Genomic DNA, 20999 nt, shown 5'->3' on the forward strand with positions numbered 1-20999 from the left:
CATCACTGTGACTTGAAGTTCTCAGACATTAAACATTTAATGACATGTACAAAGATCCCCTGAAACCATCTCATTTCCCAAATGTAGCTTTGCTGAAATCTTCTAGAAAGCTTAAAGTTATTACTAAAACTTATATTAATAACAGTTTTTAAATTTTGAAAAATTATTCATTTCTTGCAATTACTCTATACTTCTAAAATCAATATCTCTCGTGGTGGGTTCTAGGAGTTTATTTTTAAGCAACTTTCCAGATAATTCTTAAGCAGACTTCAGTGCAGTGATTCTTACACCATTAGTTAGAAAACCTGGCAATGTTACTTGATAATGTCATTAAAAACTGAAAAGCCAGGATGTCCCCAAATTCTTTCATTAGGATGAATGGGGAAAAGTTTGTGTAGTTAAAAAGCTACTAATGCTTCAGGTTTATGAAGAAGGGCAAATTTTAGAAATAATGGCATTATAAAATCATGTGGCTTGTGGACCGTATTTAAGAACCATTTGACTACTTAGTAGTATAGGTACTTCTGAAACTATTTTTAGTGAAACTGAAATTTATGAAATTCTTATTTTTTGGTTGGTGTCTAGATTTGGCAAATAGTGGGTTCTCAGTTTAACATTTAACATTTAGATATATTAGTTAATTTGAATAGGGTGTTGATTGGATAATGTCTATATTTCTGCTGCTAAAATTATTTCGAGAATTAAAAAATTCGTATTTTAACTTAGGAAAATATTAATTTTTCTTACCAGTCCATCTTGTGAAAGTGCTATTCTTTAGATATTATATTTTTAAAGTTAATTATTTAGATGATACTCACATGTTAAGTTTTTATTCGAGTCTAATAATGGCAGTGAAGATAATCAAACACGGAACAGAGGGTTTTCCAGGAGAGGCGGTAAGGGCCATGTTTTTGAACAATTTTTACTTGAAACAGAGATGCTAAAACTGACAACTGATTTTGGAAGGTGAAAGAAGAATTGTGGTGGTGAAAACCTTTGAAGAAAAATATTTGGCTTATGTTTCATGCTGTTAATACGTGAGTGAAGTTCAGTTGGTATCCCTTCTTGCACTCTCTAACGTCACTGGATTCTTTTTCTGAAATCTCCAGTCTGTGCTGTGTAGTACAGAAGAGAACTGTGTGAATCTTGGTGTGAGTCACCAAACACATGAACTGGGATGTTTTTGTTTGTCTGACTAGGGTCATTGGCAGTGTCAGGGAGGGAAGAAATTGCATGTTATTTTCTGTTCAAGTCTAGCAGTAGTCTACCATACTCTGCTAATCCTGTCTCTAATGAAGTTGAGGTGAGATGGTACAAAAATTATCATGCCTAATTATTGATAATCTATGGGCCAATGTGGACAATAGTAAAACCCACAAAAATCATACTGAACTTAAAAAATTGCTACAGATGTACAAATCTGCCTACGATAAGAGAGTTTATTGTTTGGAACCCTATGGTAATGAGATATATCAGTGTTTTTGCTGCACGTTGGGGATATACTTTTCCTTTGCTCATTAGGTGGTTAGCTCATTGAATAGCAGGTCCCCCATCCCTCCGGTGAAGCTGGGACTTGCTGTGAATTTCAGTGTAGCCTTATTAGGGCTATAAGGTGACGAGGACTTTGGTGGTGAAAGAGGAATGGCTCTTCATCTCATAAACTGAGCCTTTATATGATAATGTCAGGGAGCCATGTAATGATGGGGAGGAACTTAGTTGAGAAAAAGCAGATTCCTCTCTTAACATTGCATGTTCCCCCCCTTCACAAGCAGTTTTTGGCACTTAATATTCCTAAGACATGGCTCTTATTTTGAAATTTTTGGTTTCCTGCAGAACAACAAATACCTTCTTTGCTATTATAGTTTTAAACTAAATTTAATTCAAATTTGAGGTAGTCAAAAGCCTGTTGCAGCTCTGTGTGCTTGATCCTGGCTTATTGAGTAAAGTAGGATGACTAGCAGAGGAACAGTCATTTTTAGGGTATCCCTCATTGCTGTTCTCTGCATTGTATACATTTGCACAGAGTGGTCACTCAGTAAATATGTGTATCATATGTATCTAAGTTTGTATTGAAGTCTGACATGATATAGTAGTGGAAAGGAACATACATCAAATCTATAGCTATGGTTTTTCACTTACTGAACTTGTGTTCGGTAGGTTGACAAGCATCCAGATCAAGAAATAGGAATTACTAGCACCTGAGAAGTCCCTTTCATGTTATTTTCACTAACAGCCCCTACCTCCATGGTTAACCTCTAGTCTGACTTCTAGAAGCGTAGACTAATTTCGTCTATTTTTGTATGTAATATAAATAGAATCATATAATACATACTCGTGTCTGGCTTTTGCTTAATGTATTTGTGAGATTTGTCATTTTTGGTTGCAGTTGAAGATCATTATCATTGTCATATGGTGTTCTTGTATTCTGTTCTGCTATTGATGGTTATTTGGTTTCTTTCAGTTTTGGGCTATTTTGAAATTGCTGGTGTGGATATTGCAGTACATTTCTTTGGCGACACGGGTATATATTCAGATGTAGAATTGTGTGGTCATAGTTTTGTATGTTTTGGGCATTAATAGCTGTTGCAAAATATTTTCAACGTAGATATACTAAGGTACACTCCCACATTTGCACCAATACTTGGCATTTTCTTTTTCTTCAATTTTAACTTGCTGAGTGTGTATCCCATTGTGGTTTCAATTTGCGCTTCCTTGAGGGACTGATGAGATGTGCAGTGATTCGTATATTTATTGGCCGCCTGGGCATCGTCGTTTTTGTAGTGCCTGGTCAGATCTTTTGTCCACTCTTCTGTTGGATGTCTGCAGAGAAAATGGAAGCTCCATGGCCCAGATTCTCACCCTGGCCTACTTGCGCACTGCGCATGTGATGCTCTCAGGTGCAGTCTTGCACACGTGTGGGCAGTAAGTTAGTACTGCCTCTATATAGAGAGCTCCACCTAGTGCTCTGGGGCTGCAAGGGGCGAGGCGCAGAGGCAGAGAGCAGCCTGCTGCCTGCACACTTGTCCTGAGGCAGATGGGGTTCTAGCGCTTGGCCTGCCACCATCAGAATAAAGCTGGGTATAAGGGGGAGTGAGGGGTTCGGCTCTGGAGAAAAATGAGTGAGTTGACACAATGTGAAGTTTTTGGGGCAGAAATAGTGCTACCTTTGGGAGGTGATTTGACTTTGGCTTTTATCATATTTTGACATAGCATTGTCCTTAACTTCTCTTATAAAATAATCTTAATGAAGTAAAAATACTGAGGAAGGAATTTGAAATTGAAGTAAATAATTTGTGGAGAAATTCTTTGTGCAGTACTTGGAAAAATACTCATTGTGATTTCTTTTAATTACAGTATTTTACCCCGAATATTTAACTTCAGATACCACAACTTGATTTCTTCTCTTTAATTTATGACTTAAAAACTTTGTAAAAGTAACATAATCTAATTTTAGTGTTTATGAATCTAGGTAGCGAATATGAACAAGATGAGGGGACACAGCCCACTGGTGGCGTTTTTGGTTCTAGAAGACCAGCATTAAGTGGTGCAGGTGAGAAATCGAATTTATTACTGAATATTAATCATTTGTATATGCTTTTAGCTCTAGGATTAGTACGCCTAAAATATATTTAAGTATATTAGATTGGCTCCTGATTTTCTCTCCTTTTTGTATCTGTAGGCAAAAACGCATGAACAATTTTGCCTGTGTTATATAATTTGTACACTGTTAATTATTTCTTCTCTTTTATCTACCAGTTAGTTTGGGGTATAAATCATAATTTTAATTGGAGGAAGGAAAATGAGGTTTGTGCTGGTTTCAAACAAAGGGTTTTTGAGGACACAACGAAAAAACAAACGATTGATGAAATGTGTACAAACGTGGATAAAGTGTGATTTATCCAAATAATAGAATGTTCTCAGCATTCAAAAGATATGAGCTATCAAGCTGTGAGAAGATATGGAGGAACCTTAATTTCATATTACTAAGTAAAGGAAGCCCATCTGAAAAGGCTACAGGCAGTATAACTCCAACTATATGACATTCTGGAAAAGCCACAGCAATGGAGAAGGGTAAAAAAAGATCAGAGGTTGCCAGGGGAGGGATGAATGGGTGCAGCATGGAGACTTAGGGCAGTGAAAATACTTTGTATGGTACCATAATGACAGACACATGTCATTATCAGTTTGCCCACATCCATAGAATGTACAATACCAAGAGGAAGACCTAATGTAAACGATGGACTCTGGGTGATGATGCGTGGTGAGTGTAGGCTCATCAGTTCTAGCCAGTGGACTACCGTGGCGGGGGATGCTGGTAGTGGAGGAGGCTGTGCAGGTGTTGGGGCAGGAGGTATATGGGAAAGTTTTGTACCTTTGCCTCGAGTTTTCTGTGATCCTAAAATTGCTCTATAAAAGGAAGTCTTTAAACAAAACATTCAAATGAGGAAAAGGTTTAAGTCAAATGTAGAATTAAGAGATGGGTGGATGAAGGGACTAGGAATCCTGAGTAATTACTCAATATTTGAAGAGAAATAGCTATATGGTTTATTTTCTTGGGGAGGAGCTGTGTTTTCTCGTAATACTCTGCAAAACAATGCTTTACAGGTCACGGTGACACTTACCAAAGCAGAGGGTGTGGACGAAGTCGACGAGGTGCGTTCTCACTTGGTTTACCTTTAAGTGATTAAACTTACTGTAATCCAAGTTTAATGTTTGAAGTTAAGGGTAGCTGTTACTGCTTTTATACACTCTGAGGAGTATACAGATTCACAGCCTGTTTTTGAGAGTTATTTAACTCTCTTCAATCCAGCAATTGCAGTAGAGGAATTCCATACTGTAGTTGTATTTGCTCAATACATGTATGAGGGGTATTCACTGAAGCTCCCATTTATAATAAGTAAAATGTGAAAATTGCCTATAATTCATCAGTAAATAACTGTTTAATTAATATAACCATAAAATGGGAGACTGTGCAAACGTTAAAAACTGAGATATATGCATATGTATAAATCCTTATATGAAAACAATATGTCTTTTCTGGTGAGATAGTTATTTGATTTGATACAAGGAATAAAGAAAATACAGTATATATGATTTTGTATTATGAAAATTATTTTCTGTGCAGAGTACTTAAAGGCAGAGTTAACTTTTTAAAATTTTAAGTAAAAACTTTAATGGTAAGCAAGGAAAGTTCTACTGTATTAAAAATTGGACTTTGTTACGTTTTTGTTTTTCCTCTTATTTTTCTTCTCGTTCTTATAATGTATATTGTTTTTTATTTAAATTCCGAGGACCAGAAGTAACCTATATACCACCTCCTCCACCTGAGGATGAGAACTCCATGTTTGTACATTATCAACCAGGGAGAAACTTTGACAAATACGATTGTATTCTTGCAGAGGTATCCGGACGCAATGCGCCACCACCGATTCTGGTCAGTGTATTAAGTATATCTGTATTGACTATGTAGCAGACTTTGGTTTTCAGACATGTGGTACTTTAAGTTCATATTAAAGAATACAAAAATGTCATCTTTAGTATCTAATGCCAGCTTGGAAAGTTAGAGCCATGTCTGCCATCTACAGTAGAATTAATTGCTATGTTGAAAGAGAAGGTACATCCCTACCTCCCCAAACCAGGATGAGAACTTTATTTAAATTTACTAAAAGGATACTTGTCCTAGGATTTCTGAGTATGTGACAAAGTATGTCCTAGGGTCTGGTTTTCTAAGTGCCGGAGCCTACAGTCCCCTGTTGATAATGAGTGATCGTCACTGATCAGAGTTATTTGTATCTCACAGGTTCTAAGCGGGCAGAAAAAAGTGCTTCTAGATCCACTGTCCATAGGGAACACTCCTTAATTCTACCAAGTAATAATATACAGGCTCTGGATATTACTTGTGAGTGAGGGCCTATTGGTAAAGTAACTTTGGTGTGTAAAGTGTAATTAGCAAAAACCTGAAACTAATTCAGATGGAATATGTTTATGATGTATGGAATTTAATCACTGCTTTTTTTTTTAGACTTTTAAAGAAGCGAATCTCTGTCAGACACTGAATGACAACTTTGCTAAAGCTGGTTATTCTAAGCTTACTCCTGTGCAGAAATACAGTATTCCTGTTATCCTGGCAGGACGAGATTTGATAGCTTGTGCGCAAACAGGGTCTGGAAAGACTGTAAGTCATTTTGCCACATGGGTTCTGCCCCCTATTCAAACTATTGAATGTTTCGAACTTTGGTTCCTCCCAAGTAGCTTGACTATCTTTTATTGGATAGAAGCTTTGTACATAATTTCAATGAATTGTCGTAAATAATCATGTTTTTGCTTCTGATTTCTGGTTTTATTGGGGTTTGTGTACTTCTGAAAAAAACTTTTGAACTATTTCTAGAGTAACGTTGCCTTTCATAGATGTTTAGTCTGTTTCTAAGCGTGCTCAGCTCCTTCTGGATCTTGGTAGTGTACCTGAAACAAAACAGTTGAGGGTCAAAGCACCAGAAGTGATATAACAGAGGAAGAAAGTGATTTATGTAATACAGTTGATACGGTTTTGGAGTCCAAAGAATGAGAAATAGCTATACTCGTTGTACCTGGTTCTCAGTATGAAGAATAATATAAAACATTATATATGTATATGTATGTGTGTATATATAAATTTAATAAGGATAATATAATAGTACTCTCCGTTTATGCTATCTGAAAGAACTCTGATGAAACCAGGTAGGTTTTAGGACTAATCTGTGGCATTTGTCTACTAAATACAAGGTTCCATGAGATGAGTAATAGAGACTGTCATTTCCAGATCATAGAGTTGTGGTTCATACTATTTTAGTTTTAATCGGCCTCCACAGTAGAGTTGAAGGGAAAAAAGGTGAGTTGTGTAATATAGCGGCTAATATGTGACTTAAACATTGTTTTGGAGGTAGACTTTAGCATCATATTAGCTTAAGGAAAACTGTAGCACTAAATTTCTCTTGCCAGATAAACTTCAATAAGGGTGATGTGGTAACAATCCAAATGAATGATTTCCCAGTTTTTGTTCTTCTTGTGTGCCACCTCGGCATGCATTCTGAGTAATGATTGTGTCACTCTCCCGAAAGGATTCATTCAGAATAACTGCTAAGTGCAGTAATTTCCTAAAGTTATACCTTCTTTTCCCTTTATAGATAAGTTAATGGTGTTGATGTATTTAGAATTCATGGATCTGCTTTTTAAACCTAAGAACTAAAAAATACTTATCTGACATCTTGTATTGTATAATTGCCTAAAGACCTATATGTTAAAAACCCAAGTTGTTATGCTCTCTAATCTTAAATTTACTAGCAAGTTGGAAGAAAAACCTAAAGGCCATAGGGCAGGAGGAATAAGTAGAAGGATAAAGGGAGAAGGATGATGCATTAGAAATTTGTAAATTATGTGATTTAACTTCTAGGCGGCATTTCTCTTGCCCATTTTGGCTCATATGATGAGTGCTGGAATAACTGCCAGTCATTCTAAAGAGCTGCAGGAACCCGAGTGTATTATTGTAGCACCAACTCGAGAATTAATCAGGCAGATCTATTTGGAAGCCAGAAAATTTTCTTTTGGGTAAGTACATCAAGAATGCCACTACCGAACAAGATTTTCTTAAGAGATTTTTTAAAGCTTTTTTGGGAAGAACTCAGTAATACGTCACTCATGTAATTTGTATTGCTTGGTTGAAGTGTATTTTTTCATAATCTTTTTTATCAAATCCCTTATTTTTATTTCTAAGAAGAACCATGCTTATTATAAATTAAGTGATAATAGAAAAAGATAAGAAAATAGTGAACATAAAATTAAACATTTTAATGCATCTTTAAAAAATGAACTGAGGGTACTCCGAATAATACTCTCTATTCTTTTACACATAACTTTAGAATATGGATAACAGCTTATTTCATAATCATGCCTAATTTTTTAAGTGATTTTTAAGATTATTCATGTGTATCTATTTTATTTCTCTATTTTGGGGCATTTGGGTCGTTTCAAATTTCGGGCTACTATAAATAAAACTACAATAAATAGCTTGCTGTATAATGTTTTTTCTATTTTTATGTTTTAAGTGTTAGGGTAGATTGTTATAAATTTAATATTAAAGAGTATGAGCTTCATTTAAAGCCTGAGCCAGTGTACTATCAGCAGAATATAAGAATGCCAACTTCACTGTATATTTTGCCAACATTTGGTATTGTATTAGTTAGGGTAATTTGTTAAGCAGCAATAGCTAATACCTTTTTTTGTTCAAAAAAATAAATATTAAACAGTTCCTGAGTTCTAGGAATTGCACAACAGTTTAATGGGGGGATTCTGGCGTGGGTTCAAGAGGTTGCAGATGGGGCGTAAGGCAGGACTGCAGTCATGTGACTGGACGTCTCCATGAGGATGCCTGATTGTCCTTACAAAATGGCAACTGGCTTCCCTCAGATTGATCAGTGAGAGAGCAAAGAGGAGCTACAGGGGCCTTTATAAAATGGTCTCAATGACTTTGGCCATATTCTGTCCATCACTAAGCAAGTCACTACGTCTGGCTCAGATTCAGGAGTGGTTGTGTGATTTGCTGAAACTAGTTCAAAATGAACATGCAGGGTCTTTGGTTCAAAAATTACTATGAATTTTAAGATAGCAAATAGCACAGCATGAAACGAAGCTTAGGAATCTTCCAGCCTTGGGTCCCTTTGTGACTGCATAGGTTGCACACCTATGAAGCCTGCTTTGCACATAGTTAAGGGGCAGTGAGGATCCATAGTTGAAGGAAGGAAGGATTTGTGTACATATTTTACTTTATTTTTTTCCAAGTGCATTTTTTTATTTTGATATCATTAATATACAGTCACATAACAACACTGTGGTGACTAGATTCCCCCCATTATCAAGTCCCCACCACATACCCCATTACAGTCACTGTCCATCAGCGTAGTAAGATGCTACAGAGTCACTACTTTGTCTTCTCTGTGCGATACTGCCTTCCCTGTGACCCCCATGTTATGTGTGCTAATTGGAATGCCCCTTACTCCCCTTCTCCCTCCCTTCCCACCCAGTCCCTTTCCCTTTGGTAACCGTTAGTCCATTCTTGGGTTCTGTGAGTCTGCTGCTGTATTTTTCCTTCAGTTTTTTCTTTGTTCTTTTACTCCACAAATGAGTGAAATCATTTGGTACTTGTCTTTCTCCACCTGGCTTATTTCAATTGAGCATAATACCCTCTAGCTCTATCCATGTTGTTGCAAATGGTGGGATTTGTTTTCTTCTTAGGGCTGAATAATACTCCATTGTGCATATTGGAGGCTGTTTATTGCCATGAGTGGCCTCCAACCTTCGCTGCTGCCCAGGGGGTTAGGGCACCTAGAGTTCCCTGGGATTCCTAGCTGCTAGGCTAAGTGTTCCAGGGCACTTCCATCCAGCTGTGGGGTCCATGTCCCTTTAAGACTTTCAAAAAGCACTCTCTTTTCTTTGTCCCAGGGGCACCAGCTGTGGGGACCTGCTTGCAGATTTTACTGTCCCGTTTCCCTAGTATCCAGCACCCCACACACTGTGTTTTTGTGCTCTGGTGCGGATGGCTGGGGCTGGGTGTTAGCAGTCCTGGGCTCCCTCTCCCTCCCCGCTCCGATTCCTCTCCTCCCGGCAGGAGCTGGGGTGAGGGGCGCTTGGGTCCCGCCGGGCCGTGGCTTGTATCTAACCCCCTTCATGAGGCGCAGGGTTCTCGCAGGTGTAGATGTAGTCTGACTGTTGTCCTGTATCTTCTGGTCTCTCTTTTCGGGATAGTTGTATTTGTTGTATTTTCAAAACTACATATGTGTTTGGGAGGAGATTTCTGCTGCTCTACTCATGCCACCATCTTGAGTTCCCCTAACCCTCAGTTCTTTAACTCTCCTTTTCAGAATTACCCATGTTCAACAATTTTCTATTAATTATCGTAGAAATAACTGGTGTACATGTGTGCACTTTAATTTTCCTCTTAACAAATGGTAACATACTAAGTTGTTGTCACCCTATTCTTTACTATACTGTATGCTGGACATAATGCTTAATTTAGAACTGTTCCCCCTTTTAAGATGCACTATACCTTTTTTATGGGTGGACTATAATTTTAAGTCTTCTGTTGTTAGACACTTAGTTTCAACCTTTTTGATATGAACAGTAATGTTGGCAGTGAATACTATTGTACCGGTATCTTTGTCCATTTGGGGGACATATCTGAATGGTGAATTCCTACATATGAATTTATTGGGACAAGAGATAGGTTTTATATTTTAATAGAACTAAAATTGTGAAAGAGATTGTATCAGTTTACCTTCTTGAGTGCCAATTTCTCTATACCATGGTCAACTTTATATTATTATACTTGAGGGAAAACATGTTAGTCTTCATTTGTCTTCTCTTTTAAAGTAAGGTTGAACTTAAAAAAAAGTTTAAAAGCCATTTGTATTTTTTATTGGCTATTTTTTATATTTCTGGCTATTTTTGGGGGGGTAGTGGTAATTTTAATAATTGCTTTTGAAAAGCCTTATTAGATAGTTAGCAAAATTTTTCCAGTTATTTAATTTGTTTTTTGGTTTCTTCCTGGGAAGAATTTGATTTTTTTTAGATAATTCCATGTATTAGGATTCTTTACTTATTTCATTTCACATTTTGTTAGAAACAAATGTCTAGTTTGCAAATAACCTGACAATGGCTTTTGTTTTTCCTATGAATAGGACTTGTGTAAGAGCTGTTGCTGTATATGGGGGAACCCACTTTCGGCATTCAGTCCGTGAGATAGTGCAAGGCTGTAATATATTGTGTGCTACTCCTGGAAAACTGATGGATATCATAGGCAAAGGAAAGGTAGGCCCTAGAGGGAGAAAGTTGTGGGATTGATTAAAACATTTTTGTATGAGAAAGAGAAAGAAGGGCATAAAGGTGGATGTGTTTATTAGAGCACCATTTATATGTTAGGTTCCCATCAGATTCTTTGAATGTTTTCTTATGTAGTTCTTAAAATAATTCAAACAGTAGATAAATAGTATTTTCCATTCTGTACTTGGAAAAAAATTCAGTGAGATCACGTAAATTATTTAAAATCCCTCAGTTAGCTCAGTAAAGCTACAGTTAGAATCTGGATCTGATTCTAGAACCTATATCATATACCCCACCACACTTGGAGAAAAATGCAATAAGTGCTTTTATGTAGTTTCATATATATGTCAATGAAATACTTTTTTTCCTGTAAGGAAGCCTTTGTGGCATCAGTAATTTTGTCTCCTGTCTAAGCATGAGAGTGGTATGAACTGGGAAGTTAACTTTCTAAGTCTTTAAAAAGAGATGTTAGAGGTCATGTACGTTAGATATTCACATGGCACATTATTAAACCTCTTAATCAGTACTCTAAGTTCACTTTGATGAACCTGATTTGCCTTTTTTAGGCTCTTCCTTAAAGGGGTTACTCAAAACATACTTTTTCTGCATAAAGGTATTTTTCTTAGGATCCTATTAAAAGTATTCAGATAACGGCACGTTGATTTTTCACTAAACATCTTCCATGGTGGTACCAAAGTCACTTGTTTTCCTTTTGCAAGTGTGTGCTTCTGTTTATAGCAGTAAGTGTTCATGCCACGGTGAGAGAAGTTTCCCACTTGTTCCTGAGTGATTAGAGAATAGAGGATTTATTAAGGGTTTAAGGGAGTTAGAAATAAGTTTACCAGTTATAAGACATTTGAATATGTCATTCTGTTAGAAAATTTTTTGTACATTGTAGTCTAACTCTATCAGGTAAAATACAGTCTAGATCTGTGCTGTTCTGTATGGTAGACACTAGCCACATGTGGCTATTTAAATTGAAAATAACATAAAATTGAAATTTAGTTCTTAAGGCACAGCAGCCACATTTCAAGTGTTTAATAGCTACATGTGGGCAGTAGCTAACACGTAGCAGATAAAGAATTTTTAAGTAATTGAAGAAAGGTCTGTTGTGCAGCATTGATCCTAGATGTTTTGGTTTCTTTTAGTCTTTAACTTACAGAATGTTTTATAGCAGAGAAAAACTGAGGACAGAAATAAACAGTAATAGTACTTTCTATGCATAATTCTCATCATTTTATGCATTGATTTCTAATTTTTGTCCTTAATATTAGTGGGAATTGTGGAGAATATTTTAATATATTAAATAGTATGCATTCTCTGCTCTAACCTTTAAATATTCCTATAGATTGGTCTCGGACAAGTCAGATACTTAGTTTTCGAAGAAGCTGATCGCATGCTGGATATGGGCTTTGGACCAGAAATGATAAAGTTAATTTCCTGCCCACGAATGCCACCAAAGGAGCAGCGTCAAACCGTTATGTTTAGTGCAACATTTCCAGGAGAAATTCAGAGGTAAAAGTTTTTTCTTCTTAAAAATGATTGTTATGTACAGAAATACTTTTGTGGAAGGAAAAGCAATGTGAATATTCTATTTTTGAGATACTTGATTTTTTTTATTTAAGATTTTTAAATAGGTAGTTTAAAAAGTAGATGTATTCTAAAAAGCTTACCATATTTTTCATTGTTTTGCTTTAATTCCTGGCTTTGCATTAGCATGAGATTTTATTTAAAATATGTACTGTGTCTATAATAGCATGCACCTAGCTAGGATTAAATAAATGCTTAATAAATTCAGTTAATTGTTTTTCACTAATGTTATTTTCTTTCAGCAAAGGAATTGTCTTAGTTTTCATTCATTCATCTTCTTCTTTCTTGACTAGAGTTATACATAAAAGACATTAAGAAATAGACATTTATAAACACAACCAATATAATTCAGTAGGGCAGAAATGAGTATTGACAGGATGCTAGAAGTACTGGAGAAATAAATATTTGTTTTCCTTTCAGATGACTGTTTACTTAGCCCACTTTTTTACTAGAAATAAAAGTTAAACAAAGAAACAGAAGAATAAGCACAGATTGTGGCTTGTGATAATAATCGAAAGCTTGTAAATGACTCAATTAGTATTTTATGTGTTGTTCCCTTGTAGGCTAGAAATGAAAATGTCAGCAACACTTTAGTAGAACGTTCTAAATGTAGTTACTTTTACATTGATATCTTCTCTTCAAACGAAAATTATAGAGCTTGGGAGAATTGGGCCTTTGGTAGAAAACTGACAAACCGAACGTTGACAAATATTGAGTATCATACTGTATACCGTGTTGTCTGGTGACTTCTGAGATTAGTATGACACATGGCTGCTAGCACAGTGAGTCTTCCGCCTGCCTGCTGCTCTCTTGGCTACAAGGAGTCTCAAGAGTGCGGACAGCAACGTTAGCTTGTGATTCAGTAAGATGCGTGCTGTTTTCTCTGGCAGAACTCTTCTGTCTTTGGGACTCAGGACCTCCAAATATGTAGAACCTAGAGTTGTAGGGGGATGGGAAACACAGATTTCTCATGTGGGTCACTGGGAATGGCGGTAAGTGGGCCACTCTTTCTTTCACTTCTTGGTTCCCAGACCCATGTTCCATGTAAAGATCTTTGATTCAAAGAGTTACTCTGCCTCGTTGCATGATACACAGTCCTCGTAAAGAATCACTCCAAGCTGGTGTTCTTTAAGTGGCTTTCCAATTTTTGTCAAGCTGACAGCATCTAGGTATTGTGATATGACCTATGACCCCATGGTTAAAGGCCTGTTCCAGTGACTCCTTTGAGGTAAAGTGGCTTCCCTGGTCTGACAGACTCAGACACTGGTGCTGGCTGTTAATTTATTTTGCTAGATAGATGATTTGAAGAGTCTTCTTGTAAAGTTCAACAGAGCTCTTTACTGAGGAAAAAGTCTAAATCATAAGAAAGCATTCAGTTACTTGGCAGGGTTTTTTTTTTCTTAGTGCTTCATAAAGTATAATTTCTTATATTTAAGTGGTGTCATAAGTTTGAAATGAGATGTCCACATTCCCGTTATCGTCTTTGGTGATTAATATTAGGTAACTGCCTACCTAAACAGTAGGTAATATTCCTGCTGCCTATCTACTTTTTGATTTCCCCTGAACTAGGGAAGTATTTGGATATTGCCCAGCCACAATAACGAATGTGTACTGCCATCAGTCAGTAATACTTGCTGAGGACTTCTTATGAGCCTTATTGAATGGTCAACAAGGTAGAGTCCCAGATCTTGAATTGCTTATATTCTTGAGTTCCTGGAGACTCCTTTGCTTCACTGTCTGCTTTTGAACATTCCAAGTTCCCTGTTATTGGGTCTAAAGTCCCCTTTGCTCATTCTCCATGTTCACTGAACCATTGCAGCATCCATGTCTCTGGCTGGTACTTCGTCTTTAACACTTCCGAATGTATTACCTGTATATCCCTAATCTCTCTCTTGACTTCCAGGCTTTGGGAGTGTTTCTCCTTTTAGATGAATTATTAGTAACTCTTGTTCATTATGTCCGAAATTGAATGTGTTCAACTCTCCCTGTCCTTTATAGTTTTCCTTTTTTGTATGATGATCTTTTTTTTTAACTTTATATTAAGGTATGATTGATATACACTCTTATGAAGGTTTCACATTAAAAAATAATGTAGAAAAAAAACAATGTGGTTACTACATTTACTCATATTATCAAGTCCCCACCCATACCCCAACGCAGTACCTGTCCATCAGTGAAGCAAGATGCCACAGATTCACTATGTGTTTGGCGTCATGATCTTTATAAGCCAAAAACCTTTGAGTCATGTTGATTCCTCCCTCACACTACATTAACTCTCTGCCCTTCAAAAATATTCAACTTGGAAGTAACCTCTACAATATTCCAAATCTGTTAGTTTCTTCTGTGTTTCCTACCTTAATTTAGGTCCTTTTTAGTTCCCTTCTGCTTGTTTGCAGTTTTCTAACTTCTCTCCCTGCTTCTAGTCTCACTTTTGCTTTGCAATTCCAAAATAAAGTCTGATCCTTTTAGATATTTAATAAAAATAAACCCTTCCAGGCAGAATAAAGCAGAGGAGATTATGCTCCCCAACTTGAAGCTCTACTACAAAGCCACAGTAATCAAAACAATTTGGTACTGGCACAAGAACAGACCCATGGACCAATGGAACAGAATAAGAGTGTATGGATATTAACCCAAGCATATATGATCAACTAATAAATGAAAAAGGAGCCATGGATATACAATGGGGAAATGACGGCCTCTTCAACAAGTGGTGTTGGCAAAACTGGACAACTACATGTAAGAGAATGAAATTGGATTACTGTCTAACTCCATATACAAAGGTAAACTCGAAATGGATCAAAGACCTGAATGTAAGTTGTGAAACCATTAAACTCTTCGAAGAAAATGTAGGCAAAACTCTCTTGAATATAAACATGAGCAATTTTTTCGTGAACATATCTCCTCGGGCAAGGGAAACAAAAGCAAAAATGAACAAGTGGGACTATATGAAAACAAAAAGCAATGGACACCATCAGTAGAACAAAAAGGCATCCGACAGTATGGTAGAATATATTGATCTGTAAATGACATATCTGATAAAGGGATGACATCCAAAATATATAGAGAGCACAAGCACCTCAACAAACAAAAAGCAAATAATCCGATTAAAAAATGGGCAGAGGACCTGAACAGACACTTCTCCAAAGAATAAATTCAGATGGCCAACAGGCACATAAAAAGATGCTCCACGTTGCTAATCATCAGAGAAATGCAAATTAAAACCACACTGAGATATCACCTCACATCAGTTAGGATGGCTAACATTCAAAAGACAAATAACAACGAATGCCGGTGAGGATGTGGAGAAAGGGTTCCCCTCCTAGACTGTTGGTGGGAATGTAAATTAGTTCAACCATTGTGGTAAGCAGTATGGAAGTTCCTCAAAAAACTAAAATTAGAAATACCATTTGACCCAGGAATTCCACTCCTAGGAATTTACCCTAAGAATGCAGGAACCCAGTTTCAAAAAGTCAGATGCACCCCTGTTTATTGCAGCACTATTTACAATAGCCAAGAAATGGAAGCAACCTAAGTGTCCATCAGTAGATGAACGGATAAAGAAGAGGTGGTACATATACACAATGGAATATTAGTCAGCCCTAAGAAAACATCCTACCATTTGCAACAACATGGATGGAGCTAGAGGGGTATTATGCTCAGTGAAAATAAGCCAGGCAGAGAAAGACAAGTACCAGATGATTTCACTCATCTGTGGAGTATAAGAACAAAGCAAAAACTGAAGGAACAAAACAGCAGCAGACTCAGAGAACCCAAGAATGGACTAACAGTAAACACAGGGAAAGGGACTGGGGAGCGTGGGTGGGAAGGGAGGGAGAAGGGGATTAAGGGGCATTATGATTAGCACACATAATGTTGGGGGGGCCTAGAGAAGGCAGTATAACACAGAGAACACAAGTAGTGACTCTGCAGCATCTTTCTATGCTGATGAACAGCGACTGTAATGGGGTTTGTGGTGGGGACTTGATAATGGGGGGAATCTAGTCACCACAGTGTTGCTCATGTGATTGTATATTAATGATACCACAACAAAAAAATACCCTTCTATGTCTTCCTATCTCCATAGACTAACCAACTTTCAAGGTATTTTACACATGACATAAGCTCTGCCTCATCTGCCACTTTCTTACATGGAATCATGTTTCTGGGCTATTAAAACTCTTTCCTATTGGCTGAGCAAGCCAATTCTGCCCCTTCTAATTATTTGTTCTTGTTCTTCTCTCCTTCTGTGTTGTATGCCTTTCCTGAGTCATCACTTTTCCTTGCTTGCTGCCCCTTAGAGATGCTGCAAACTTGAAGATTTTTCTAAATAGACATCATTTTTTCTATTGCATGCCTGTGTATCTTGGGAAAAAACTATCTAAAAAACTTTGTACATTCTTGGAATATAATTAGTGTTCAGTAGATGTCACCTATTGTAACACTAGACTATTGTATTAACTTTTTTAATACTAAATATATAATTAAAATATGTAAGTATTAAAGTATATTAAATATTTTTAAATTATGGTAATTGTTTTTATACATTTATCCTACTTGATTTGAGCACCTCAGAGGCAGAGGCCATTATATTCTTTCTTAAATGATTTTTTATTGAGATACAGAAATCTTAACGTACAGCTTGATGAATTTTGATATATGTGTACATACATGTTACTATTACCAACATCAAGATATCAAATATTCTCAGTTTTTTTCTCCCCTTCAGCTATTTCACTTGTACTTCCATTCCCTCCCCTGATGGAAACCACTAGTTTGTTCTCTATTTTTATAAGAATATTACTAGTTCGTTGGTTGGTTGGTTGATTGGTTGGTTGGTTGGTTGGTTGGTTGGTTGGTTGGTTGGTTGGTTTTAGATACCACATATAAGTGAAATCATATAAGGTTTATATTTCTTTTATTTTCCTTAGCATAATACCCTCTGGGCCCATCCATGTCATGTTATAAATGATGAAATTTCATTGTTTTTTATGGCTGAGTAATATTTCATTGTATATGTGTAGCACATCTTCTTTATCCATTCATCCATTGATGGACACTTAGGTTGCTTCCATATTTTGGTTATTGTAAATAATGTTGCAGTAAACACAAGGGTGCATATTTCAGGTTAGTGGTTTTGTTTTCTTTGGGTAAATACCTATAAGTAGAATTACTGGGTCATACAGTAATTCTATTTTTAGTTTTTTGAGAAATCTCCATACTGTTTTTCATAGTGGCTTTGTACTAATTTTCATTCCCACCAGGAGCACACAAAGGTTCTGTTTTTTCACATCTTTGCAAACACTTTTATTATTTTTTAATTGTTATTTTGTTCATTTTATTATTATTTTGTTATTTATTGTCCTGTGGGTCCTAGACATTTTGACTGGTGTGAGGTGACACCTCATTGTGGCTTTGATTTGCCTTTCCCTGATGATTAGTGATGTGGAGCATCTTTTCACGTGTCTGTTGGCCACCTCTCTGTCTTTTTTGGGAATATATCTATGTAGATTCTCTGCCCACTTTTTAATCAGATTATCTTTTTATCAGAATGGACTAACAGTTACCAATGATCCTCTTTTGGTGGATATGAGTTCTTTATGTATTTTGGATATTAGCCCTTTATTGCATGTACCACTTGGAAATATCTTTGCTCATGGTGTCAGCTGCCTTTTCATTTTGTTCATGGTTTCATTTGCAAAGGCCTTTTGCTTTATTGTAATCCCACTTGATCATGTTTGCTTTTGTTTCCCTGGCCTAGGGAGACATATTCAGGAAAAATATTACTAATGCCAGTGTTCAAGAATGTACTGCCTGTGTTTTCTTTTAGGAATTTTATGGATTCAGGTCTTAGAGTCAGTTCTTTAACCTATTTTGAGTTTTATCTTTGTGTATGTGTAAACAATGATCCAGTTTCATTTTTGGGGGTAGCTGTCCAGTTTTCTCAACACCATTTACTGAATAGACTGCCCTTTCCTCGTTGTGCATTCTTTTTTTTTTGCATTATAAAAACAAGTTTAGTATATTTGAGAATAGAGGAATTGTAAATCAGTAGGAAAGCAACTACGGGTAGAAGCATCAACAGCCAGCTCCGTACATGCTGACTACGTTTGCTTTCTACCTTCATAAAACTAGAACCTACTAAATCGTTTCGCCCTACAAATACAGTTTTCCCTAATGCCAATAGTCAGAATGCCATGAGACACTTGATACTAAGTTAGCCTCAATTTCCCATTTGCAAAGAAACAGTTTTCTGCTTGTTTTATAATTACGTTCTAGGGAATCTAAAATTCTCATTGAGTTTTTAAAGAAGTTGGAGTACTTTCATATCTGACTCTTACCAAAGTGGTAGAACTTTAAAACCTCAATCCTATTGCTTAATGCATGTAATAAAAGTTAATGTAATAGATTAACATTTTTAACATTTTAACACTTTTAAGGTAAGGTTCATTTAACTTCCAAAATGAACTTTAAAGCCAAAGGTATACGAATCTTGAATTTCCTTGCTAGAAGGCTTTTTTCCTCAAAGATTCCTTTTAGGCTTACTTTGATGTTCAGGATCTCCAATTATAAATGTAGTCACTCATTTCCACATGCCGTAAAGATGATTTCCCCAATATTGGTACTTGACTAAGTTGATCCAGAGTTTTAGAGTGCAACCCACAGTTGGCAAGCTCCTCAGGAGTGGTCTCCTTATCCAGTACTTTTTCTATTGGTGGGCATATATTAAATACAGCAGTTGACTCATGTGTATACAGTCCTGCAGAAAATGACCCACTCTGTGAAGATTTCAGTAGCATGGTCACTGAATGTAGAGAATGAGGCATGACAGGACCTGTAATCTCCAAACTAAATTGATCCTTGTATCCAAAATAAGTTTGTGTCTTCACATTTACACTTCGTGCCTTCAGCATTTGCATTGTGGCGCCCCGAAAAGCTATAGGGGATAAGAGGGTTGGTGGAAGTCCTGCCTGTGGACCCGAGGTGGCAGTTAAGCTCATCTTGCTAGACAGCATGTCTGGTTCTTTAATTTTATCTTGCACACCCATCTCTTCCAGCCAGGAAAAACTTTCTTCTTCATCCTCATCACTGATTACTTGCTCCTCCTCATGTCCCAGGGCTTGTTCCAGATGCTTTTTCTTCTTATGGCCATTTTCTTTTAATAAAAGTGAGGAAAATTCAATACCTTCATTTTTCATAGCTTCTCTGATGCCTCTAGTTGTAGGAAATATGAGAGCTGTGATTACATCATTTCCTGTGAATCCTGCTGCACGGAACAGGACAGTAAACTGATAGGTACAAACGTAGAAATAGGGGCAAAATTTTGTCTTCAGAAGTTTATATAGAGAAGTGAAGCTCACAGAGCTGGATACTTTGAGGCATAGTAACTTCCGTTGCCCTGCAATGCTGCACCACACCTTGAGCCTCTTCCTGTGCTTTCAAATGATCTGCCCAGGTAAAGGGTTGACGAGAGGTGAAAAGGAGTCGAGTTTTAATACTCCAGTCCGCAGGTAGCTCAGTACTTTCTGAGGATGGAAATCAGATTCGGAGGAGGATATGTGAGGAGTGTGGAGTAATTCAGTGACGTCTGTTCTTTCAGGAAACTTCTCTTCCATTAACAAATCATTCTCTTGATTAGAATCTAAAAACGGGCCCGGTGCCGCCTGCTCTGCACGGGGCAGCCCGTCACATGGCTCCACGGTGGCCCATGGACGAGTGTCCAGGCGGGCGAAGGGGTTCCTCCAGGCTGCGGCCAGGCCGCCGCCACCACAGCCTCTGTCCGAGGCTGCCAGGAAGGGGTGGAGGGGCAGCCCGGCTGCCAGGGCGGCGTGTTGTGGCGCCGGCTCGGGCAGCTCCCTGGGCACAGCGGCGGCCCCAAGGCTCCGGGCCCTCTTCTGTCAGAGCCGCAAAGTCTCCGGCGACTTTTTGAAACCAGGCGAGTAGCCGGGAACCGAGAGGGCCATGACCCACCCAGCCACCCAGCCACTCCGCTGGCACTTCCCGCGCGTGCTGGCCCGGCCGCCTCATTGTGCATTCTTAACTCCTTTGTCATATATTAATTGGCCTTATAAGCATGGGTTTAATTCTGGGCTCTCTATTTCTACTCCTGGTCTATGTCTCTACTTTTGTGCCAGTACCATACTGTCTTGATTACTGTAGCTTTGTTGTGTAGTTTGAAATGTGGTACCGCCCAGCTTCATTCTTCTTTTTCAAAATTGCTTGGGCTTTTGGGGGGCTTCTGTGATGCCATACAAAATAATAGCCTTTCACCTGCTTGGTTAGATTTATTCCTAGGTATTTTATTCTTTTTAATGCAGTTGCAAATGGGATTGTTTTCCTAGTTTTTCTTTCGGTAGCTGGTCAGTTTTATACAGAAATGCAACAGATTTTTGTATATTGGTTTTGTATCCTGTGACTTTACTGAATTCATTTATTCCAGTAGTTTTTTGGTGAAGTTTTATCGTATTTATCTTTGTGCCTCCAGTATCTTGTAGCCATATACGCCCTTCACAAGGCACTCACTAAATGTTTTAGTGAATGAAAAAGATGATGGACAG

General features: G+C 37.4%; 1 protein-coding gene and 1 pseudogene across 1 annotated transcript in view; one reads left to right on the forward strand and one right to left on the reverse strand.

Moving 5' to 3' along the window:
- Window positions 1-20999, forward strand: part of LOC108405080 (probable ATP-dependent RNA helicase DDX4) — a 104489-nt gene that overhangs the window by 55734 nt on the left and 27756 nt on the right. Inside the window, 7 exon segments of the mRNA XM_073227369.1 lie at window positions 3470-3550; window positions 4606-4653; window positions 5292-5434; window positions 6023-6175; window positions 7430-7584; window positions 10710-10839; window positions 12200-12366. Coding sequence (XP_073083470.1) covers window positions 3470-3550; window positions 4606-4653; window positions 5292-5434; window positions 6023-6175; window positions 7430-7584; window positions 10710-10839; window positions 12200-12366 — 877 coding nt within the window.
- On the reverse strand, window positions 18889-20405 carry LOC140847316 (protein downstream neighbor of Son pseudogene; annotated as a pseudogene).

The sequence above is a fragment of the Manis javanica genome, chromosome X (assembly GCF_040802235.1).
Source record: "Manis javanica isolate MJ-LG chromosome X, MJ_LKY, whole genome shotgun sequence".
In the NCBI taxonomy this organism is placed as follows: Eukaryota; Metazoa; Chordata; class Mammalia; order Pholidota; family Manidae; genus Manis; species Manis javanica.